The 22228-nt window shown below is 49.5% G+C and overlaps 1 protein-coding gene across 6 annotated transcripts in view; it reads right to left on the reverse strand.

Annotated features, from left to right (window-relative positions):
- The window catches only part of LOC138521802 (E3 ubiquitin-protein ligase TRIM39-like), a 174927-nt gene that overhangs the window by 69153 nt on the left and 83546 nt on the right, over positions 1–22228 (reverse strand). For 3 of the 6 annotated variants that reach the window (XM_069634915.1, XM_069634913.1, XM_069634912.1), the window contains one exon: positions 238–789. The exons of the other annotated variants lie outside the window; for them this stretch is intronic. In XM_069634915.1, coding sequence (XP_069491016.1) covers positions 260–789 — 530 coding nt within the window. In that variant the 3' untranslated portion in view covers positions 238–259. The remainder of the gene's footprint in view (positions 1–237; positions 790–22228) is intronic. 6 annotated transcript variants of the gene reach the window in all.

The following is a 22228-nucleotide window of genomic DNA, read 5'->3' on the forward strand; positions in this document are numbered from 1 at the left end:
GAGGACAGTGCCCAAGCCCCCCCTCTCATTTCTCCCCCCCCTCCCCCCAACACCAAAGAGGCAAAAGTAACCCGCACTTCTTAAACATCACAGGGCAGTCCCTGAAAGAAGCAATTGCCCCCCCCTCCCCCCAGAAATAAACTACTGGCAGCTGAGCCCCCCCATAACAGACACTGCAAATACAAGGAGTGCCCCCCCCCCTATCTTTATACACCGCTGGACACAGCCCCCCCTTACCTGCTGCCGGGCTCCGCTGCTGTCAGTACCCTCCTGCCCCCGGGAGGATCCGCAGCCCCCCCTCGGGGCTCCATGTCCAGAAGTAGGGCCGCAGGGTGCGGGGGAAGGAGGCCCCGGAGAAGGTGAAGAGCAGCGCCCGGTCCTGAGCATCGTAGACCGAGAACCTGCCCGCCTCATAGTCCAGGAAGAAGCCCAGGACCCTGGGGGGAGCGCGGGGGATCAGGGGGGTGGGAGAGGAGGTGATAGCCCTGTATTCACCGCCCAGGAGCAGCACTGCCCAGACTCCCCCCTCAGGTGATAGTGGGAACCCCTCCTTCCTGGGCAGAGACTCATCACACACCCCCAGGGCCCAGTCCCTGCTGCCCCCCACCTCCACCTCCCAGTAATGTCTCCCTGAGCTCAGCCCCTGGCTCCCCAGGACGATGAGGTGATGACTGAATCTCTGGGGGCTGACGGGCAGGTGCTGGGCTCGGGCTCCGCGTCTCACGCTTCTCCCGTCCTCGGACACGATGAGCTCGGGATGAGCGGTGCCAGGATCCAGAGTCACCTCACCTGCAAGAGAGAGAAACACGGCTCAGAAACCAGCCAATCACAGCGCTCAGACAGCCTGTCCATCACACCAGCAGGGACAGCGCAGCCAATCACAGCCTGTCAATCATACCAATGGGGACAGTACAGCCAATCACACCCTCCTGTCGCCAGACACCTGTATGGGAATGTGGCTGGTTCTCGATTCTTAAATGAAACTCGAAGTGACCCCCAAATTCCAGAGATAACGGGGAGAACTCTCCCCCTCTTGCCCTCACAATTCTGATAACTTCCTCATTCTCCATCTCAGGCTACATGGGGGTATTCAGGTCTGCCAGTAATATGGGGGGAGGGGGGGCTTGGGAGGAGGGGGAGATGAAAAAGAAACCGAGAAGAACGCAAGAAGGGAAGAAAGAGAGGAGCAAGAGGAGAGAGCGAGAAAGGGACAGGTAAGGAGGGAGAGACACAACGGCGGAGAGGGGCACAGAAGAGAGACAGGCAGAGAGGGGACAGTGAGGCGGGTACAAGAGACCTGCAGGGAAGAGAGGGAGAGACAGGGAGTAGAGAAGAGAAGCAGAGAGGAGTCACTGAAGGAGATCTGCAGAGAAAATAGAGAGAGACAAACGAGACAGCAGAGCGATGGCGGCCATATTGGTTGAGGGCTAGGCCGTTACTGTCAGGTTCTCCGTGGCAGTGCTTTCCAATCGTGCCATAGCTTCCAGGGGCGGATCATGACAGTATGGCCTCTCTCTCCCCGGAAACCCCCTGGTTTTCCTGGATACCTCCGATGAAACCCTTTTACGAGTCTGGGTGCGTGAAGATGGTATCTGGGTTCCCACGTCCTTTCATCTTCGGAATATCCCTTCCAATGGACCAGATATTGGAGTCTCCCTCGGTGGTAACGTGAATCCACTAAGTACTCCACCTCGTATTCTTGGGATTCCTTTACCTTCGGTGTTTTAGTCTTCTGAGTCTTGCGGTGAAAAGGATCCTCCTTGTATTCCTTGAGTAATGAGGTGTGGAAGACTGGATGTACTCTTTGAAGACCCTTAGGTAAGCGTAGTTCATAAGCTACGGGGTTGATCTGTCTGATGATGGGATAAGGACCCAGGTATCGAGGTGCGAATTTGCCTGTGTGTATCCATCTAGGAAGATGTTTGGTAGATAACCAGACTCTCTGTCCTGGCTTCCATTCTGGGTTGGATCGGCGACTTCTATCCGCCCATTTTTTCTGTGTGAGCTGACTGCCTTCCAGTGCTTCTCTAGCCATCTTATGAACCTCCTTGAGTTCCGACAACCTGTCGTCTATGGCAGGAGATTGGGTAGGTTGCATTCCGGTCCAGGGTATTTGTTGTGGATGATACCCGTAAGTGCAGTAGAATGGACTCATGAGAATGGACGTGTGGTAATTATTATTATAGGCGAATTCGGCCTGAGAGAGAAAGGCTGACCATCTTTCTTGTTTGTGACTACAGAAACACCTTAAATATTGTTCCAACCCAGCATTGAGTCTCTCGGTTTGTCCGTTAGTTTGGGGGTGAAAACCAGAGGAAAGTGCTCGGCTGATACCCAATTGGTGACATAGTAATGTCCAGAATTTGGAGGTGAATTGGGTTCCGCGGTCCGAAATAATGGTCCGAGGCAATCCATGGAGACGAATAACATCTCTGAGAAAGATCGAAGCCGTCTCTGGAGCTGACGGAAGACCTGAAAGAGCAGAAAAATGAGCCATCTTGCTGCAGGTGTCTACAGTGACCATAATTGCCGTCTTATTTTCGGATTCCGGTAGGTCAACAATAAAATCCATGGAAATCAGTTCCCAGGGTCTAGTGGGTAGGATAGGCTGTTGCAACTTGCCCAAAGGTTTGCCTGTTTGGTACTTGTTGGCGGCGCATACGGGACAGGTGGTTACATATCTTTTTACATCCTTGGGTAGTTCTGGCCACCAGAATCTGCGACCTATGAGTTCCTGTGTTTTCTTGATACCTGGGTGTCCCGCTAGGGGGGTATCGTGGCACCACGAAAGTATCTGTTCCTGAAGCTCTTTGGAAGGGAGAAACAGTTTAGTACCATGGTAGAATAGACCGTCATTGGCCTGAGTGATGGATGCGGGTATGGCCGGTAGATGACTGTAGTGGGTTACCAGATCTTGTAGAAATGGCACGACCCTAGCCATAATCTTCAGATTTGGGAACAAGAGGTCATGCTCTTGTGGGAGGTTGTCTTCCTCTCCTTGGCATCTGGAGAGTGCGTCTGCCATCTTGTTTTCAGTACCCGGTACATATGAAATGGTGAACTCAAATTGGGAAAAGTAATAGGCCCATCTGGCATGTCGAGCATTGGTGCACTCCATCTGCTGCAATACCCGGAGGTTGCGATGATCTGTAAGTATTTGGAACGGGTAAGCTGCTCCCAAGAGTAGGTACCTCCACTCTTGAGAGGCTGATTTTATGGCAAGCAATTCTCTTTCCAGAACTGAGTAATTACGTTCGCTTTTCGTCAGAGTCCTTGAGTAGTATGCGACTGGGTGTTTGAGGCCATCATCCGTTCTTTGTAGAAGTACGGCTCCCAGTGCTCCTCCAGACGCGTCTGTTTCCACGATAAAGGGTCTTGTTTGATCAGGTTGTACAAGTATGGGAGCCGAAGTAAATAACTCCTTAAGGCGAAAAAACGACCTCTTCTGTTCTGGACCAAAAACGTACTTAACTCCTTTCTTGAGAAGACTGGTAATAGGTAACATCAGGTCGGAAAAATTAGGGATGAACTGGCGATAGAAATTAGCTAAACCCAAGAATATTTGAACCTCGTTTATACCTCTAGGTTCTTTCCATTCGATGATGGCTCTAATCTTCTCGGGTTCCATCTGGATTCCTTCCTTGGATAGGATATAACCTAGATAAGAAACAGATGTTACTTCGAACTGGCATTTCTCGGGTTTGACCAGAAGACAGTTAGACAGGAGTCGGTGTAACACCTGTCTCACATGGTCTTGGTGTTCTTGAAGGCTTTCTGAGTAGATAAGGATGTCATCCAAATAAATGACAACTGACACAAACAACATGTCAGAAAAGATCTTATCTATAAATCTTTGGAAAACAGCAGGGGCATTCACGAGACCAAAGGGCATGACACGATATTCGTATAACCCGAATGGGGTCCGAAATGCGGTCTTCCATTCGTCGCCTGTCCTTATCCGGAGAAGATGATAGGCTCCCCTGAGGTCTAGTTTCGTGAAATAAGAGGCCCCTCTGACCGCTTCCAGAATGTCTCTGATTAAAGGCATAGGATAGCGGTCACGCACAGTGATTTGGTTGAGACCCCTGTAATCAATACAAGGTCGTAATTCGGTGGTGTCTTTTTTGGGGATGAAGAATAAAGATGCTCCCCCGGACGATCGGGATTCTTGAATGAGTCCATTCTGAAGGTTATCGTCCAAGTAGATCCGTAAGGCTAGTTTTTCGGAAGGAGACAAAGTATACATTCTACCAAAGGGAACCACGGACCCTGGAAGGAGATCTAAGGCACAGTCTTCTGGTCGATTGGGAGGTAAGAGCTTGGGTACAAAGTCCTGAAAAACCTCAGCATATTCCTGGTATCGTAGGGGAATGGCAGCTACCACCTTACACTGGGGTGCTTGGTGCTCCCTGTTCTCTCCCTGGGTAGGGGGATTGATGGTACAGTGGTCCTTACAATAAGTAGAGTCAAAACGCACAACATTGGTGGTCCAATTAATCTGAGGGTTGTGCCGTCTGAGCCATGGTATCCCTATCACCAAAGGAAAATGTGCTGCTCGAATCAGGTCAAATATCATAGATTCATGGTGTTCTCCTAAGACCAAATGCAAGGGTAAAGTCTCGGAATCTATGGGGCCTGAGGACAAGGGCTCGCCGTCTACCCCTTCTACAGGGATAGGTTTCTCCTTGCGTTTAATGGCGATTCGTTGTGCCTTAGCCCATTCGATATCCATAAAGTTTCCTGCGGCTCCGCAGTCCAGCATAGCTAGAACTTCTATAGGGGAGGATTCTGTAGTCCATAGTTGAACTCGAAAGATCATTAGACTGTTGTCTTCTCTTAGTTCCGAGGGTCGGGTAAGGTTGCAAGGGCTGCTTCTTGTTCCCCCGAGACCTCCCTTGCAAAGGACCGAGGGTTGGAGTTTTCCTTTCTTCGTGGAGGGACTTCCGGGCAGTCCCTGAGTAAATGCTTTGAGGAGCCGCAGTATAAACAGAGGCCGGAGTCTCTCCTTCTCTTGCGTTCGGTAGCCGTCAAAGGACCTCGGGCTGTTCCTATCTGCATCGGTTCTTCTGATGTCGGCATGTCTCTGGGGGGATGTGGAGCAGGGCTAGGTGATGGTAGATTGAGCCGAGGTCTCCTCCTTTCCTGTCGGCGTTCAGATAGCCGGTATTCCAATTGTAGGGTCAGTGTCATGAGATCTTGGAACGACGGTGGGTGAGCTACCCTAGCCAACTCGTCCTTTAGTTCGTCCTGGAGACCTCTCCTAAATATTGTTTGCTTAGCCGAATCAGGCCAGTCTGTCTTCGCCGCTAGTCTTAGAAATCGGGATATGTAGGTCTGCACGTCTGCGTTCCCCTGTTTCACATCGAGTATTGCCTCAAGAGTGGTGTATAGGACCTCAGGACGATCGAATCTCCCCTTGAAGAGATCCACAAATTGGTCATAGTTGGACAGAGCGGGATCGTTTCTGGTCACCAAAGGGGTGGCCCAGGCCAAGGCATTCCCTGTTAGGTTGGTGATAAGGAAACCGACCCTAGCTCTCGCAGTTTCAAAGGCATAAGGTCGAAAGGTGAAGTGAATTTGGCAGGCGTCTAGGAATTCCTTTAGACCGCCGGGATAACCATCATACTTTCCAAATGTAAGAGGCATAGGCGGCAAATCCCCTTGGTCATCTCTACGGAAGACCATTTGTTGGCGTAAAGCGGCGTTCTCGGTCTTCAGGGCTTGTACTTCTAGAGTTACACTCTGTAAGGCGGCAACCAACTCCTGGTACTGTTCCAGAGAAGCCATGGTTATGTTCAGGCGTTGTATTCTGTCACGCTGATCACCTTCCGCCCCCTGCTCCTCACCTGAAGATCCTGGGACACTGGATGACTTCTTCCGTAGTACCTTGGAACGTTCCTTAGATGGTTTCTCCTTTGACTTCCTGTCATGCAAGTAAGGCCTGGCTCCCTCGGAGGCCACCTCGACAGGGAATGGGACCTGTCTTGAGGGGGGCCCCGAGGAGCCAAGCCCCAAAAAGACAGGGAAAAAGCCGATGGATGGCACAAAAAACCCTGCAGGCAGTTCCAGGAAGGATACTCGAGTCGAGTATAGTTGCAATAGGCAGACCGGTAAAGTTCTGGGGTGACTCTTATCTTCTCAGGATCCCATAGGAAGCAAACTGGCAGGAATAATAAACCATCTGTGAGATGTCACAGAAGGATCCGTAAATGATTCAGAAGAGAGCGATGAAAGCAGAACGATAAGAGAGGAAGAGACTAGAAGCTATGGATAGTCCCGAACCCAAAGGATAGGCAGTACCCCGAAGTTAATAGAGGTGAACGCAAGGAGGCGCGAGAGTGGCGGAGGATGCCGCGAGTCGGAACGGCGAGGCGCCAAAGGTAAGAAAACAGAGTGGAATGAAGAGCGGCAGACGCCGGAGAACGAAGGAAGCAAGGTAAATCGTAGGCTGGACAAGTGGTGTGCAGGGCAGGTAGAAAACGGAAGGAGGCTGGGGGGGGGGCTACTCGGAGGAGTAGCCGAGCGAGCGTATCGATGGAAATCACAGATACAACGCGCAGGTAAGTGGGCGGGGCTGGTTTAAATAGCGATGGCGGCCATATTGGTTGAGGGCTAGGCCGTTACTGTCAGGTTCTCCGTGGCAGTGCTTTCCAATCGTGCCATAGCTTCCAGGGGCGGATCATGACACTATCTGACAGTCGTATGATCTGTGGGGAGGCAAAGAATTAGCTTGGTCTTTCCGAAAGACATCTTGGAATTCCTGGTATTCAGGAGGCAGTTGTGGACCCTCAGAAACAGTTGCAGCTAGTTTGGTGGAGGGCTGAGGGTAGCAGGTAGAAGCGCATTCTGGAAACCTGATTGTCTTTGCTCGCCAATCAATTTGAGGATTGTGTTTCTCCAACCAAGGAACTCCCAAGATGACTTGAAACTGCGGAGCCTTGATCACATCAAACACGATCTTCTCTTGATGCCCATCTTGGCTTACTAACGTTACTTCCATGGTGGTGTGAGTTACGGGTCCGGAAGCTATTTCCGTCCCATCCACGGTGGTAATGACGTCTTTCACCGTCTTTGGACAAAGAGATAGGTTCATCCTGGCGGCCAGTTCACAGTCCAAGTAATTCCCGATTGCGCCACTATCAATGTATGCTTTAATGGCATGCATACGATTAGGTTGTTCAGGACTCACGAGGACCATGGGCATGATGAAATGCGAGGTCAAAGAGCTGGTTTTAACGCTCGGCAAGCGGACCTCTACACTTGCCGGGCGAGGTTGTTTCCCGGCTCAGAATTCTCGGTACCTTTATCAGACGCCCCTACTATCTTCTTCTTGGGTTTCACTGGACAATCTCGAAGAAAGTGCCCTGGGTTTTCGCAATAGAGGCATAATTGTAGTTGTCTCCTCCTTTCTCTCTCCTTTTGGGTTAAAGGTCCTTTTACACCCCCTATTTGCATGGGTTCCACAGAATCAGTTCCTTTCGTAGAACTTTGTGGCCTTGAAAAAAGTCGGGTTTCAAATCTGGATCGATCGGCTTTCCGATTCTGTAGTCGATGATCCAATTGCACTACCAGATCGATATATTCGGAACAGTCTTGTGGAGGATTGACCACTTGAGCCAGAACGTCTTTTAATTCCCCACGCAGACCTCTGTAAAACCGTGTTATCCTCTTATCCTCCGGCCATCCGGTTTCCACCACTAGTCTGTTAAATGATGCAATATAAGTCAGAAGATCTTGATTGCCCTGTCGTAGTGAAAGAAGTTCATTGTCCAAGGCCTGTCCCTGATAGTGCCTTGCGAACAGTTTCTCCATACTGGCTTGAAAGTCCTGGAAGTTATGGAGAATGGGGTCATCTTGAGACACTAAAGGAACAGACCAATCTGCGGCACTGCCACTGAGATATGAGAGCACGAAGGCCACTTTAGCCTGGTCCATTGGAAAAGCGGCGGGTCTGCACAAAAAGTGCAAGCGACATTGATTAAAGAACACAGCAAACCTTTTCGGATCACCTGAAAAGCGTTCGGGCGGAGCCAAAGGTATATTTCCTGGTAGATTGATTTGCACCGGATTCGAAGAAGCTGGAGGAGCGTGGCCCCCACTGAGGTTTGGTAGAGGAGTTTGTCCAGCTTGAGCTTGCAACAATTGTCTAGCCAAATCGTCTGTTCGCTCTTTAGAGACCACTAACTCCCTCCTTAGGGCATTTGTTTCTTGACGTGCAGCGTGTACTTCCGCCCTCAACTCCCCGAGTAATTGGGCCAACTGGTCTGTGTCTGAGGTTTCCATTGCGCCTGGGCGGGAATTATGTGGTAAGGCTTCGCGTTCTGTAACGCTCACCTGGTTCCCCCGGAGGCGCAGGTCTTGATCTGGCGAGGATACTGTCTTCAGTGTTAGGCGCAGGGTTCGTTTTGCTCCCGGACTGGGCCCCCTTCCCACCGACAGTTTAAGCTGAAGAGTGAGATGTCTGCAAGGGTAAACCAAGGTATTAGTGTTTGGAAGGTTTGTAAAGTTCCTTGCCCCTCTCGCCCTTTCTTTCCCCGTGGAACTGGGTTGATATTGCGCTTACCTTATATAGGTAAATGCCGGGCTCTCCATCCTGCGTCTTGTGCAGGGGCGCTGGGTCCAGTTGCTTCACTGGATGCGAGTTCTGCCTCTTGATAGCAGAGGATTTTCTGAGAGCGATGACGCCGTTAATGCACGAGCGTGCCTTGTAAGTAATAAAGTTCCTTTTTGATTGTTCACTTCTCTTTCAAAAGTCTTAAGTATTAAAGTCTATGTCTTTTCCCTTTTCAGATGCTGTGGCGATGAAGATTATCCTTCTAATGGCACGTAAGCAGAAAGACTGTCCAGCGTTGTAGAATGCACCGTAATGTCTCTTTTGTCTTTGCAGGTGCCGAGGAGCTGCGCGAACAGATTGGAAGTGAACGTAACACAGGTGAGCAGTCTTGTAACTAAGCGTTACTAACCGAAGTATCTTGCCTTGCAGGTGCCGGAATGCAGCGCTAGCTGAGTTGGTACGGGCGTAACACAGGTAAGCAGGCTCTGTAATTAAATATTACTGACCGATGTTCTTTCTCTTTGCAGATGTCGGATGCCGGAAGAGAAAGGCAGAAAAAGGCGCTTCAGATGCTGCCGTTGGATTAGGTAAGTAGATTCGCTGCCTTTACTTTAGCCTAACCTGTGCCTTTGTCTTGCAGGAGCGCAGAAGACTGAAGAAGACTGAAGGTTGGATTCCAGCAGGTTATTTCGTATTCGCAGGATCTGGAGCTGGAGTTTTCCTGGAGCTGACACGGTGAGCGTCCTGCTGCAGATGCAGAATAACGCGAAGCACGTGAAACCAATCGGGTGTGGTTTAAATAGCCTTCTGTAGTGCTTCGGCGTCTTCTTCCACGGCCCCACCCAGGTAAGAAAAGAGTTCCAGATTTCTAGAAGAGTTCCTGTGTTCTGCTTCCAGGGAGTGGCTCCTGCTCCACCCAGACAGAAAAAGTAGTCCCAGGCAGAGAAGAATCAGGAGACCAGCTAGCTGGTAAGTAAGCAGCATGGTCTGCTACAGGTAGGTCCACCAAGCACTCTTATCTAATATGAGCCCGGCGCTTCCAGTGCTGGGACCAGTCACCATCATGAGCCTGGCGCCACTGGCGCCAGGACAAGGTCCAAAAGGTCCCAATAGGGACTGGCTGGTTCCTGGGATCAGAGTTATGGGCCTGCTTCCAAGGTCGTGGGGCAAGTCCTGACCCCTTGGAAGCAGGGATCATGACATGCGAGTCCGCGGTCCCAGATGTTTGCCCCTACCATGTCTGTATCAGAGAATTTAAATATCTGGGCATACTGATCGACCCGACATTAGAGGGGTTCTTCCAACTCAACCTTCAACCCGTATTGGAGCGGTTTAATAGCGGCGTCTCCCATTGGCAATCACTCCCCCTGTCGCTAATAGGCAGAGCTGCACTGTTCAAGATGATGACCCTTGCCAGACTTCGATATGTTCTCCAAAACACCCCGCACACTATCCCCCGGGAAACCTTCACACTCATTGACAGGAGCCTTCGCACATTGCTATGGGGAGGGAAGCAACCCAGAATTGCCCTCGACACGCTCCAGAGATCGGTATGGGAGGGAGGCATCGGTCTACCCTGCATACGCACATATTATCTAGCGGCACAGGTAGGGGTGGTGAACGATTGGTTACACGCAGACCCTACACTCCCACACATCCGTATTGAATTGGAACCCATGTCCCCAGTCCCCCCACTACAGGTCCTGTATGCCAACAACAGCTGAATCCCGATGCTGCCCAAAATAACGCACCATATCCGTCGTGCCTGGCGAGACGCACATAATCTGGTTGGCTGGAAGGGGAAGCCTACACTATCCCAACCCATATGGCATAACGCATACCTCCCAGAAATAATGAAAATGGGCTCTTTTGAACACTGGGGGGCAAAAGGGATAAAGACACTGGAACAGGTGATCCAAGGGGGTCGTCTCCTAAGCTTCGAAGCCATGCGAGAGCAATTCGACTTGGCACCTATGGACCAGTTTCGACATGCGCAACTGACCCACGCCATTCACGCCCAGTTCCCTGACATAAATATACCCCCATGCTCTCCCATCAAGACCAATGTCCTCCTGCAACGAATCCCCTCCAGGGTCACCTCTACCCTCTACCAGGCCCTTAACTCCTTTGGGGCCACACAACTCGACAGGCTCAAAGAAAGGTGGGAGAAACATCTGGGTGGACTGGAACCAGAAGACTGGATAGACGCATTAATGTCACCCAGAGAAATTGGTATAGAAGCCAGGCTCAGACTAATACAGCTTAGAATCCTACACCGTTCTTACCACTCTCGCACTGCTATGGCCAGGTGGGGAGGAACTGAGGATGAGACATGCATCAGATGCAGGAGTGTACCGGCCACCTTTTACCATATGATCTGGGACTGTTGGATCCTACAAGTTTTCTGGGGAGACTGCATCAACAAGATCTCCACGGTCCTTGCGACACCAATACCTGGAGATCCCAAAATGTCACTTCTTGGCATCTGGGGGGAAGTAGACCTGACAAAATACGAAAAAATGTTTGTGGCGGTCGCGCTAGAGGCGACCAAAAGGCTCATCGCTGCCAACTGGGGCTCTGTAGACCCACTGAACCTGAACCGCTGGAACAACGAACCTAACAGATGCGCAGCTTCGGAGCGTCGAATTTATAACGCGTAAGGTTGTCCCCACCAATTTGAAAAGATATGGGGTAAATGGCTAGATGCTCAATGAAATCCACCCCTCCCCATTCCCCCTCCCCCTTCTTTCATTCCTCCCCCTCCCCTTTCTCCCCCCCTTCTTGTCCTCCTCCCCCACCCTTCCCTCAACCCGAAGATGTTAGCCGCAACCAGCCCTGCCAGCATTTATTTGCCTCACAACTGTCTCATGGCCCTTCGGCCACGCATTGCCAATGCCGCTCTCGATATTGCCCTGTCTTTCGGATAAATGCCTATGTTCATTTTAATGTTTTCTTTTTGTTGTGCCATTTAAATTCAATAAGACAATGCATTACTTACCGTAAAAGCATTTCTGATGGTTGTATCTGCTTAGATTCACATGCTGTGCATAGTCCGACATCCAGTGGTCACTGCGGAGTATTGCATCTTGTTTTTCGTAGTCGAAAAGGGGACGTCGACATAGGCGTGTCTGTAACACTATCCCTATAGTGACGTGCAGTGTACCCACAATCCCTCACGCGTCGAGGTCCCTCTGTTTGTATTTTTTCTGCGGGACCCTTATAGACGTGAGTGAGTACAGAAAAGAGAGAGAGATATAAAAGGATGTCTATGTTCCTTCCATCCAAGCGGGGAGGAATGGTGGGCGCATGTGAATCTAAGCAGATACAACCATCAGAAATGCTTTGTCTTCTGATGTTTTCTAATCTGCTTAGAATCACATGCTGTGCATAGACTAGCGAGCAGTGCCCGGAGTTGGAGGTGGGTTGTGAGAAGGAACAGTAGAGAAAAGATGTCTTAATACTGCTTGTCCCACCTGGGAATCGGATCTAGAGTGGGCATCTAGACAGTAGTGTTTTGTAAAGGTGTGTACAGAACTCCAGGTTACCGCTTTGCAAATGGACTCAAGAGGGACATTTGCAATGAATGCTATGGAAGCCCCAGTGGCTCGAGTAGAGTGTGCTCTTGGCTTGAAGGGTAGATCTCTCTTAGCAAGAGTGTAACAGAGAGTGATGCATTGTACAATCCATCTAGATATAGTGGATTTTGAAACTGCATCTCCTTCTCTTCCTGCTGCCACCGAGACAAAGAACTGATTAGTCTTTCTCAGTGGTCCAGTTCTTTCCATATAAAACATGACAGCTCTGCGCACATCAAGTCTATGCAGGCTTTTTTCCCCCAAATTTGAAGGGTTTTGAAAGAACGTTGGTAGACTGGTGGACATGGAATTTAGAAATGAATTTCGGTGCAAAACTCGGGAGTGTGCCTAGAGCCACCTTATCTTTGTGAACTGTTACAAAGGGGTCTAGAATAGAGAGTGCTTGTAGTTCACTTACTCTTCTAATGGAGGTAATAGCTATTAAGAAAGCAGTCTTAAGAGTGAGGTCTTTAAGTGTTGCTTTGTGCATGGGTTCAAAGGGTGAGCCCATGAGCCTGGTAAGTACCACATTTAGGTCCCATCCGGGAGCTGGGTTTGCTATAGGAGGGTGGATCCTCTTTACTCCCTCCATGAAGGCTTTAATAACTGGGACTTTCCACCATGACACTTTAAGTTGAGAAATGGTGTATGCGGAAAGTGCAGCTAGATGGACTTTAATAGAATTAAACACCAAACCTCAGTCTAGTAAGTGGGTCAGGTAAAGAACAATTTGTGTGGGAGAGCAGTCAACAGGGTTGATGCTCTTACCTCTACACCAGATGACAAATCTCTTCCACTTGCTAGAATAACAGTAACGAGTGTTAGGTTTCCTTGCTTCCTTGAGAATGTCCATGCATCTCTGCAGGAGCTACATTTTATGATCTGAGGAGCCAGGCTGCTAAATTCATGGTCTGTGGGCATGGGTGTAGTGTCCTGCCCTTGTCCTGTGACAGCATGTTGTACAGGCAGGGAAGTTTTACCGGTGGGGACAGGGACATCTCCATCAGGTGAGCGAACCATGGTTGCCGGGCCCAAATTGGGGCCACTAGTATCATGGTGACTGGATCCTGGTGCATCTTGTGCACTATCTTGTTGAGCAGAGGAGTCGGGGGGAAAAGCGTAAACAAATCTCCCTGACCATTGTATCCAGAGACCGTTCCCCATGGAGCAGTTCTGGGGGTATCTGGAGGCGTAATCTTGGCATTGTGAGTTCTCCAGAGTTGCAAACAGGTCTATTTCTGGGAAGCCCCATTGTGTGAAAACGTCAAAGACGATGTCTTCGTGTAACCGCCATTCGTACTCTGAGGGCAGAGGGAAGTCTCTGCTGAGTTCGTCTGCTAGCAGACTGAATTCCCCTGGTACATGTTGTGACAATAGGAACATGTTGTGTCCGAGAGCCCACTTCCAGATGTTCTGGGACAGCTTGGACAGTCCTGGAGAGTGAGTGCCCCCTTGCTTGTTCAGGTAGTACATGGCTGTGGTGCTGTCTGTGAGGACCATCACTGTCTTCCCTTGCAGTTGTGCCTGGAAAGCCTTCAGTGCCTTGAAGACCGCTAGTAGTTCCAGCAAGTTTATGTGTTTGGACGCTACGCTCGGAGTCCAAACTCTGTGTGCAGTTTGATGGGATAGGTGAGCCCCCCATCCTGTGAGGGATGCGTCTGTGGTTAGAGTGGCATCCACTGCGGGGGTGGTGAATGGTTTACCTATTACAAGGTTTTCCTTCGACCACCACCGTAGCGAGAGAACCAAGGCCTGCGAGACCACCACTAGATCGTTCCATTGTCCGCTGGCCTGACACCACTGGCTGTTGAGCCACTCTTGCATTGGGCGCATGCGCAGGCGCGCGTGAGGTACCAAATAAATACATGATGCCATCATTCCTAGCAAGCGCATTGCTTTGCGTACCATCACCTCTCGACCGGCTACATATTGAGGGATCTGAAACAGCATATTTTGGACCCTCTCGTTGGAGGGGAAGACAAGGCCGTCCTTTGTTCGAATCAGAGCCCCTAGGAATTGTTTGATCTGGCTGGGTTCTAAGCTGGACTTCTTCTCATTGATGGAGAAGCCCAGTTGGAACAAGAGGTCTACAGTCTTTTGGGTATTTCAGAAGCATGTTTCGTAGGATTCCCCTATTATGAGCCAATCGTCGAGGTAAGGGTATACTGGTATCGACAACCTGCGCAGGTGGGCCGCTGCCACTGCCAGTACTTTCGTGAATACCCTTGGCGCTGATGCTATGCCGAAGGGTAGCACTCTGAACTGGTAGTGTTTGCCCTCTATCACGAACCTGAGGTATTTTCTGTGCGCTGGCAACATTAAAATATGAAAGTATGCATCTTTCATGTCCAGTGTTGTCATGTAATCTCCCTGAGATAGCAGGAGAATTACCTCCTGTAATGTCACCATACGAAATTTTTGAGGTTTTGAGGTTTTACAAATTTGTTCGCTGGGAGCAGATCTAGTACACGGCACATGGTTAAGTCCTTTTTGGGTACAAGGAAGTACACTGAATAAATACCTTCCGTTACCTGAGACAGAGGCACGACCTCTATTGCTCCTTTTTCTAGTAGCTGGTTCACTTGTTGAAGAAGGATGGTGAGGTGCTCCGGTGATAGGGGGTCTGTACATGGGGGAGCGACTGAATTCTATACAGTACCCGCGGGCTATTGTTGACAGTACCCAGCGGTCTGATGTTATTCCCTCCCATGCTGGAAGAAAGGATGTTAACCGGCCCCCGACCGGCGATGCATGGGAAGGGACCCGAATCTTCGGGTCATTTGGTGTTGGTGACCTGGGAACCTCTAGGAGTGGAGCCCCGACCTCTTCCCTTGCCACGCCGTTGTCCTCTCTGGGCGTATTGTCCACTGGTTCCTTGATTAGCGGACCAGTTACCTGCAGAGTATTGCTGCTGTTGTTGTTGTTGGCGTTGGCCTCGAAAAAAGCGTTTGTTGCCATAACCTCGCTTATTGGGAGGCCTTGAAATCTGGTCTACGGTTTTGATGGTATCAAAATCTTTCTTTGCAGTCTCCAGTGCGTCATCCACCGCCTTCCCAAAAAGGTTGGAGTCCTCTATTGGTTTATTGATGAGTGACGCCTTGGTTTCTGGCTTAAAACCTAAATTACGGAGCCAGACATGCCGCTTGAGAAGGATCCCCTGGACTAGAGAACGGCCCGCCGTCTCAGCAGCATCTAGGGAATTTTTGATAATGCTTTGGTTCACCAAGGTTCCTTCCGTTACCGTGGCTAGCAAGCGAGTACGTAGAGGCTCAGGCACCTCTTCGATGTCTTGGCGTAGTTTCCCCCATTGGGCATCTGCATAACTTGCCAGTAAAGAGTTGTTATTGGCAATTCTGGTCGAAAAGGCTGCTGAGGCTGTAATCCTTTTACCTAGGGCGTATAGCTTCCTCCCTTCCTTGTCTGGGGTGCTTCACTGGTTGATAGCGGAACCCATGCCCTTTTCCTTGTGTTGGTTACTACCAAGGAGTCTGGCACTGAGTGGGCCCTAATGTACAATAGGTCCGACGGGGAGGGACTAAACAGCTTCTCAATCCTTGGGTTGACCCCTCCGACCAATGCAGGTGTAGACAGCGATGGAATAAGTCGTTGCTTTATTGATGCGAGAAGGGGAATGGTTTGGCTAGAAGGGGGTTTCTCCTTAATGATCTTTTCTACAAAGTCTATGTCGGGAGAAATTTTCCCAGTCTCAATTTTGAAATGTGCTGCTGCTTTACGTAGAAGCGCATTAAAAGTAGGTTGGTCATCTATAGGTGATGTGTTCCTGGCTGGTGTTTTAGGGGGTGACAGATTCAGGACGTCAGGGTCAGTTGACGCTGAAGGAGACTGCCAGGGCTGTGATGCACCCTCTTCTGGGTCTTCCTCGAAGCTCCCACCACCCATGTCTGTGTCTTCAAAACCTTCCTCATCTAGGTTTTGTTCCTCCTCGTTATTCAAGAACTCCTCATCTTCATGGAAGTGAGAGTCCTCTTCAGTGAGGTCATATATGTTATCATCCTCTTGATGGGTGTTAAAAAGTCTTGGGTATTTGGCCCTGGGGTCCTCCTGGGGGCCCTCTCTTGGTCTCTTGGGTGTTGGATGTTCAGGAGTAGACATGAATCTCTCCATCCTCTCCATACATGATTGGAGTCTTTCGTAGGGTCCCTTGTGATAGGCAAGAGCGGTCAGGAGGTGAAAAGGGTGGCTCCTGCGCCTGTAGCCGCCTGGCTCTATCCCATAACATCAAGGATAAACTCCCTTCGCCTTCTGAGAACCATTCTCATAGGCTAGGTGTTTCCTTCGACGGATGGGGCGGTCCCTGCCTTCCTTCCGACACTTTCGGTGTTTCCCTGGCCTTGTGAGCGGTATTCAGCGTTTCTTTCGCCGTCCGTCTTTGGCTATCTGTGGAAACTATACGTGCTAAGCTCTCGACGAGTAAATTGTCCGTCGAGGGTTCCTCTGGCGTCGATGTAACCGGTGTTGCATATTCTTCGCTGACGGGCGCTCTCTGGCGGGGCACGTCGCCTGGCGATTTGGTGATAGTGCCCTTATGTGGGGGAAGCCCAGTCGCTAGTCGCGGCTGCGGTTGCGAGGGGACTTGTGACCCTTACGGTCAGTGGAGGCCGCCGATAGGACCTGCATCTCCGTTGGCGCTAGTGCTTTCTTCGTCTTCGACAAAGAAGAGGCGTGGGTTGTGTGTTTATGTGTGTGTTTTTTGTGTGCGTCTGTGTCGCCGGGGTGTTCATCCCCATAAATTGGGCATGAGTCGGACTTGTCGGAGCCGGGGACAGACGCTGAGGAGCGGGAATGCTCCCGAGAGGTCTACAACCTCCAAAACGGAGGTAGGGTTATCACTATCCTTGTCACACTCGGCGGCGGCGGCAGATGAGGAATCAGCTCTAGACATGGCGTAGGCTGCCCACCTCTTGACCCTGCGGTCCTTTTAAGTCTTTGGGCGAAGAAGCTTACAGGCCGCACAGCCGTCTTCGTTGTGGTCGAGGGGTAAGCAACGGTTACACCGTTTGTGCTTGTCCTTCCACGTAAATTTGCCCTTGCAGGGCGGGCAAAATCTAAAGGGAGTCCTCTCCATAGCTGAGGATACACATAGCAATGATAACGACCTCAAAGGAAAGGGGGCGACAGAGAAAGGCAGAGAAAGGCATTCTTATAGAGAAGCAGAAAATGACCCACGACCCCCACTCTCCCTACTGTGTAGGCCGGCGAGGCCAGGCCACGTGTCCGGCAGCACCGGTGGATCGCCTCCGTCGAGATCCCTGCCGTCGAAGTTCTTAACCGGCGGTGAACAGCTTCGCCGTCGAGGGAGGGATCTAATGTTATATGATCTTTAAAAGAATAACGACCAAGGGTCGAATATCGTTTTGCAATGTTTCTCTAGCGAGCTCCGCATAAAGAAAAAAACAATCTGAGGGACCTCGACGCGTGAGGGATTGTGGGTACACTGCACGTCACTATAGGGATAGTGTTACAGACACGCCTATGTCGACGTCCCCTTTTCGACTATGAAAAAAAGATGCAATACTCTGCAGTGACCACTGGATGTCGGACTATGCACAGCATGTGATTATAAGCAGATTAACAAACATCAGAAACAGAGTTATAAAAAAAAAAACAAGAAAGATTAGAAAGTAGAGAAACACAGCAAGAAAGAAAGACAGGCAGAGAGAAACACAGAAAAAAAGAAAGATTAGAAGGCAGAGAAACACAGCAAGAAAGAAAGATTAGAAGGCAGAGAAACACAGCAAGAAAGAAAGTCAGACAGAGAGAAACACAGCAGGAAAGCGAGACATGTGCAGAGATACACAGCAATGAAGAAAGGCAGGCAGAGAGAAACACAGCGATAAAGAAAGGGAGAGCTGCAAAGAGAGAAACACAGCAAGAAAGAGCGGCAGAGAGAAACACAGCGAGAAAGAAAGACAGGGAGCAAGCAGAGGAAAATAGGTAGGCAAAGAGAAACCCAACAAGAAAGATAGGCAACGAGAAATATAGCAAGAAAGAAAGACAGGCCGACAGAGGGAAACACAGCAATGAGGAAAGACAGGAAGCAGGAAGAGGGAAAGATAGCAAAAAAGGAAGGCAGAGAGAAAGACCAAGAGAGACATGTCGACAAAGAAATACAGCAAGAAAAGAGGGAAAAAGAGAGACATATAGCAAGAAAGAAAGACAGGCAGAGAGAGAAACACGACAAGAAAGAAAGACAGGCAGGCAGAGAGAAACACAGCAAGAAAGAAAGACAGGCAGAAAGAGAAACACAACAAGAAGAAAAGACAGGCAGGCAGAGAGAAACACGACAAGAAAGAAAGACGGACAGAGAGAAAGAACAAGAAAGAAAGGTAGACAAATAAATACAGCAAGAAAAGAGTGAAAACCAGAGAGAAATATAGCAAGAAAGAAAGACAGGCAGAAAGAGGGAAAGATAGCAAAAAAGAAAGGCAGAGAGAAAGAACACGAATGAAAGGTAGACATAGAAATACAGCAAGAAAAGAGGGAAACGTAAAGAGAAACACAGCAAGAAAGAAAGACAGGTGGGCAGAGAGAAACAGCAAGAAAGAAAAACAGGCAGAGAAACACAGCAATGCATTAAGACAGGCAGAGAGAAACACAGCAAGAAACAGAGACAAGCAGAAAGAAACAGCAATAATGAAAGAAAGGCACACAGAGGGAAACACAGCAATAACGAAAGGGAGAGCTGCAAAGAGAAACACAGCAAGAAAGAAAGACAGGCAGAGAGAAACAGCAAGAAGGAAAGACAGGCATAGAGAAACCCAGCAAGAAAGAGAGACAGGCAGAGAGAAACACAGCAAGAAAGAAAGACAGGCAGAGAGAAACACAGCAAGAAAGAGACAGGCAGAGAGAAACAGCAAGAAAGAGACAGGCAGAGAGAAACACAGCAATGAAGAAAGACAGGCAGAGAGAGAAACACAGCAAGAAAGAAAGACATGCAGAGAGAGAAACACAGCAAGAAAGAAAGACGGGCAGCTAGAGAAAAAGAAATAAAGAGAGGAACAGGCAAGGAGGAGCTATAGAGACAAGAAGCGTGAGAGAAAGATAAACACAGGCAGAGAGACAGGCACATCTAGAGGTAAAGGTTTGAGACAGGAGGAGAGAGAAAGAAATATAGCAAGAGAGAAACGCAGAGACAAAGGAGAGGGAGAGAAAACTGGACAGAGAAGAGAGAAAGACCAGCAGAACCCAGAGAGGAAGAAACAGAACAAAATACACACAGGTGAGGAAGAGAGAAACATCAGGAGACAGAGAATAAAGAGAGAGATGAGCAGGGAGAGTGAGAGGGACATGTGAAGAGAAAGCATGAGTGGGAGAGAGAAAGCAGCAGGCAACGAGGACAGATAGGAAGAAGCAGGCAGAGTAGAGAGAGGCAGATGGAAAGAGAGGTTAAGGGAGAGAGATGTGAGGAACATGAGCAAGAGGCAGAGAGGAGACACTGAGGCAGAGTGGAGAGAGAGGCAGATAGGAAAGAGAGAGAAATAGAGAGAGATGGGAGGAACATGAGCAAGAGGCAGAGAGGAGAGATGAGGAGCCAGAGAGGAGAGAGACAAATGAGAGGCAGAGGAGAGACAGAGACACAGGGAGAAAGAAGCAGACAGGAGAGAGTGACAGATAGGATAAACGAAGTAACAGGAGGAACAAGAGGCAGAGGCACAGAGGAGAGGCAGGGAGCAACACGCAGAGATGAGAGACAGGGAGAAACGAGCAGAGGCGAGACACAGGGAGAAACAAGCAGATTGAGACAGAGACAGGAAGCAAAAAGAAAAGATGAGAGACGGATAGACAGGGAGAAACAAGCAGAGGTGAGAGACCAAGAGACAGGGAGAAACAAGCAGAGATGAGAGACAGATACATGGGAGAATATGGACATCCAGAAAAAGCAGCAGGGGAAAAGTTGGAAAGAAGGATGAAAAAGGAATGAAAAAGAATGAAAGAGAGAGAGAGAGAAGAAAGAAGGGGGGTCATTTTGCAAAACACTGGATGGGGAAAACCTGTAAAGACAATAGTTACACATGAAATCCTGTATTTTTTCCAATGTGTAGGATTTTCTTTTTGTTTTCAGGAGACTGGGGGCACTGAACAGAATAACACTGTCCATCATATATCCTTGCTCCACCCGAAAACAACATTTGGTTTAACACCAGCACACAATTTCATGCTGGCATTAAACCAATGGATTTTCTATGGACTCTGCCTGCTATTTACACCTGGTAAATGCAGGCGGATTCCACAGGAGTCCATTGTCAATAACTCCTGCAATTGTTCAATGTGGGATGCGACTCCGCTCGGTTCTTAAACTCAGATATCTGTGTGATCATCCATAACAATGAGTCAAAGGAGGGCTCAATCCCCAATGAACCTGTTAAAAAATAGAAAGGAAGAGTAAAAAGAGCAAAAAGAAGTCGCATAAGAAAAAGGCTCATACTAAATACCCTGATTTTAGTAGCAATCCAGACGCACCATCAACCCTGGCTTGATTAATTCCAGCTCAAGAGTTATTACCCTTGTGATCAAGAATCAGGGTTCGTATGACACTCTACCATTAGCAGGAAATAAGACCAAAGTCTCTGCCTAGTATCTCACCAAAAGGGGGTCAGATCCAGGCTTCCAGTTAATGAGCCTAATCCTCTTTTTACTAGAGGTGCCTCCAGAAATAAAGACACCATCGGAAGCTACTCCTATTCACCCTAAACGCACCTGTTCATCTATGCAGACTACAGAAACTATTAAGAGCCAACCATTACCAGAAGATTCCCATGTTCTGGAAGGATTGGGAAACCCTTTTTGAGAGGACAATCATGGGATAACATCTAACGCTGTTGCGTCTGTTGCTCCAGACACCCACCTTAACGGCTCCAACTACTATCCATCCATGAAGGAAAATGGTGTCGCTAAATCAGTAAATGGGAAGAGGGGCCTCTACCAACCTCATTCTAATTCGGATGTTGACTGTTTGGCCCTCAAAGTACAGAGCCTCTTTTGTCTTAGTGTCACAATCACTCCCTGGTCCAATCGACTCTTCACCACTTTCCCAAGTGTCCCTTAAGCCCTCCTGCTCACCTGCAGTCTCCTCTTCTGTTTGGACTCCAAATCTCCTTCTTCTCAAGGCCTCTTCTCTGGAATGCAGCTGTGGTCTGCCTCGAGAGGAAGCCACCCTGCCCCTCTAACTCGGGGCCTAGGGGGGCCCCCGAACCGGGGCAGACCGATGAAGGGTAAAAAGCCAATAGGCACAAAAAACCCCTCCTTGTTGGGCAAGATGATAGGATACCAGGCCGGGATGATTGGAATAGGAGAATCCAACAGAATGACAAGCCTCCACAGGGGAAGTAGGGTGAGAGTGGCGAGAAGCGATCGGAAAGGAAAAGAAAGGAAAAAGGTGGGAGCCAGGTGGTAGCGATCACGGGAGGACTGCTACGGGCGAGGGAAGCCAGAGAGGAGCGAGAGAAGCCGAGATGCAAGGCGGGACGGACACAAAAACGCTGGAGAAGGAAGAGAGAGGCAGGACACAGTAGAAAGGACTGGAGCGTACCAACCCGGAAGCCTAACGCGAATAGGTTGCAACGTGCGGGCTTCCGGGTTGGCACTCGTAATGAAGGACGCCGCTGGTCCAAAGGCGGAAAGCTAGACCGCTGCTGGAGAACGCACAGCGGCGTAACGGCTTACTCAATGGCCGCTCCAGCGCCAGCGTCTCCACAACTGCCAGCGACCGCCGTGCGTGACACTTAGTCAGGACTATTACCTAAATCAAACAACCATCTTCCATTTAGTCCATTGCTCTGCAATCTCTACAAGCGGAGGACATCGCGATTGTTGACCTCCTAGAACACTCATACTATGCTAGCGCCATAGTTTATTTTCACAATCCTGGGAAAATTAGGTTATGGGCCTCATCACGAGTTGAGCTGTAGCTCTTAAGTGCAGCATTAACGGTATTACCGCTGCATTTAAGGGATGGCCCTATCACGAGTTGGGCGCTAAATGGGCAGTTTTACCTCCAGCTTTTTTCTGGAGGTGAAAATCCCATTTAGCGCCCTATATTACCGCTGGCTGTATTGGCGCACTGTATTAATGCCGAAGA

This window comes from Ambystoma mexicanum, chromosome 13 (genome assembly GCF_040938575.1).
Source record: "Ambystoma mexicanum isolate Mex_15411 chromosome 13, UKY_AmexF1_1, whole genome shotgun sequence".
In the NCBI taxonomy this organism is placed as follows: domain Eukaryota; kingdom Metazoa; phylum Chordata; class Amphibia; order Caudata; family Ambystomatidae; genus Ambystoma; species Ambystoma mexicanum.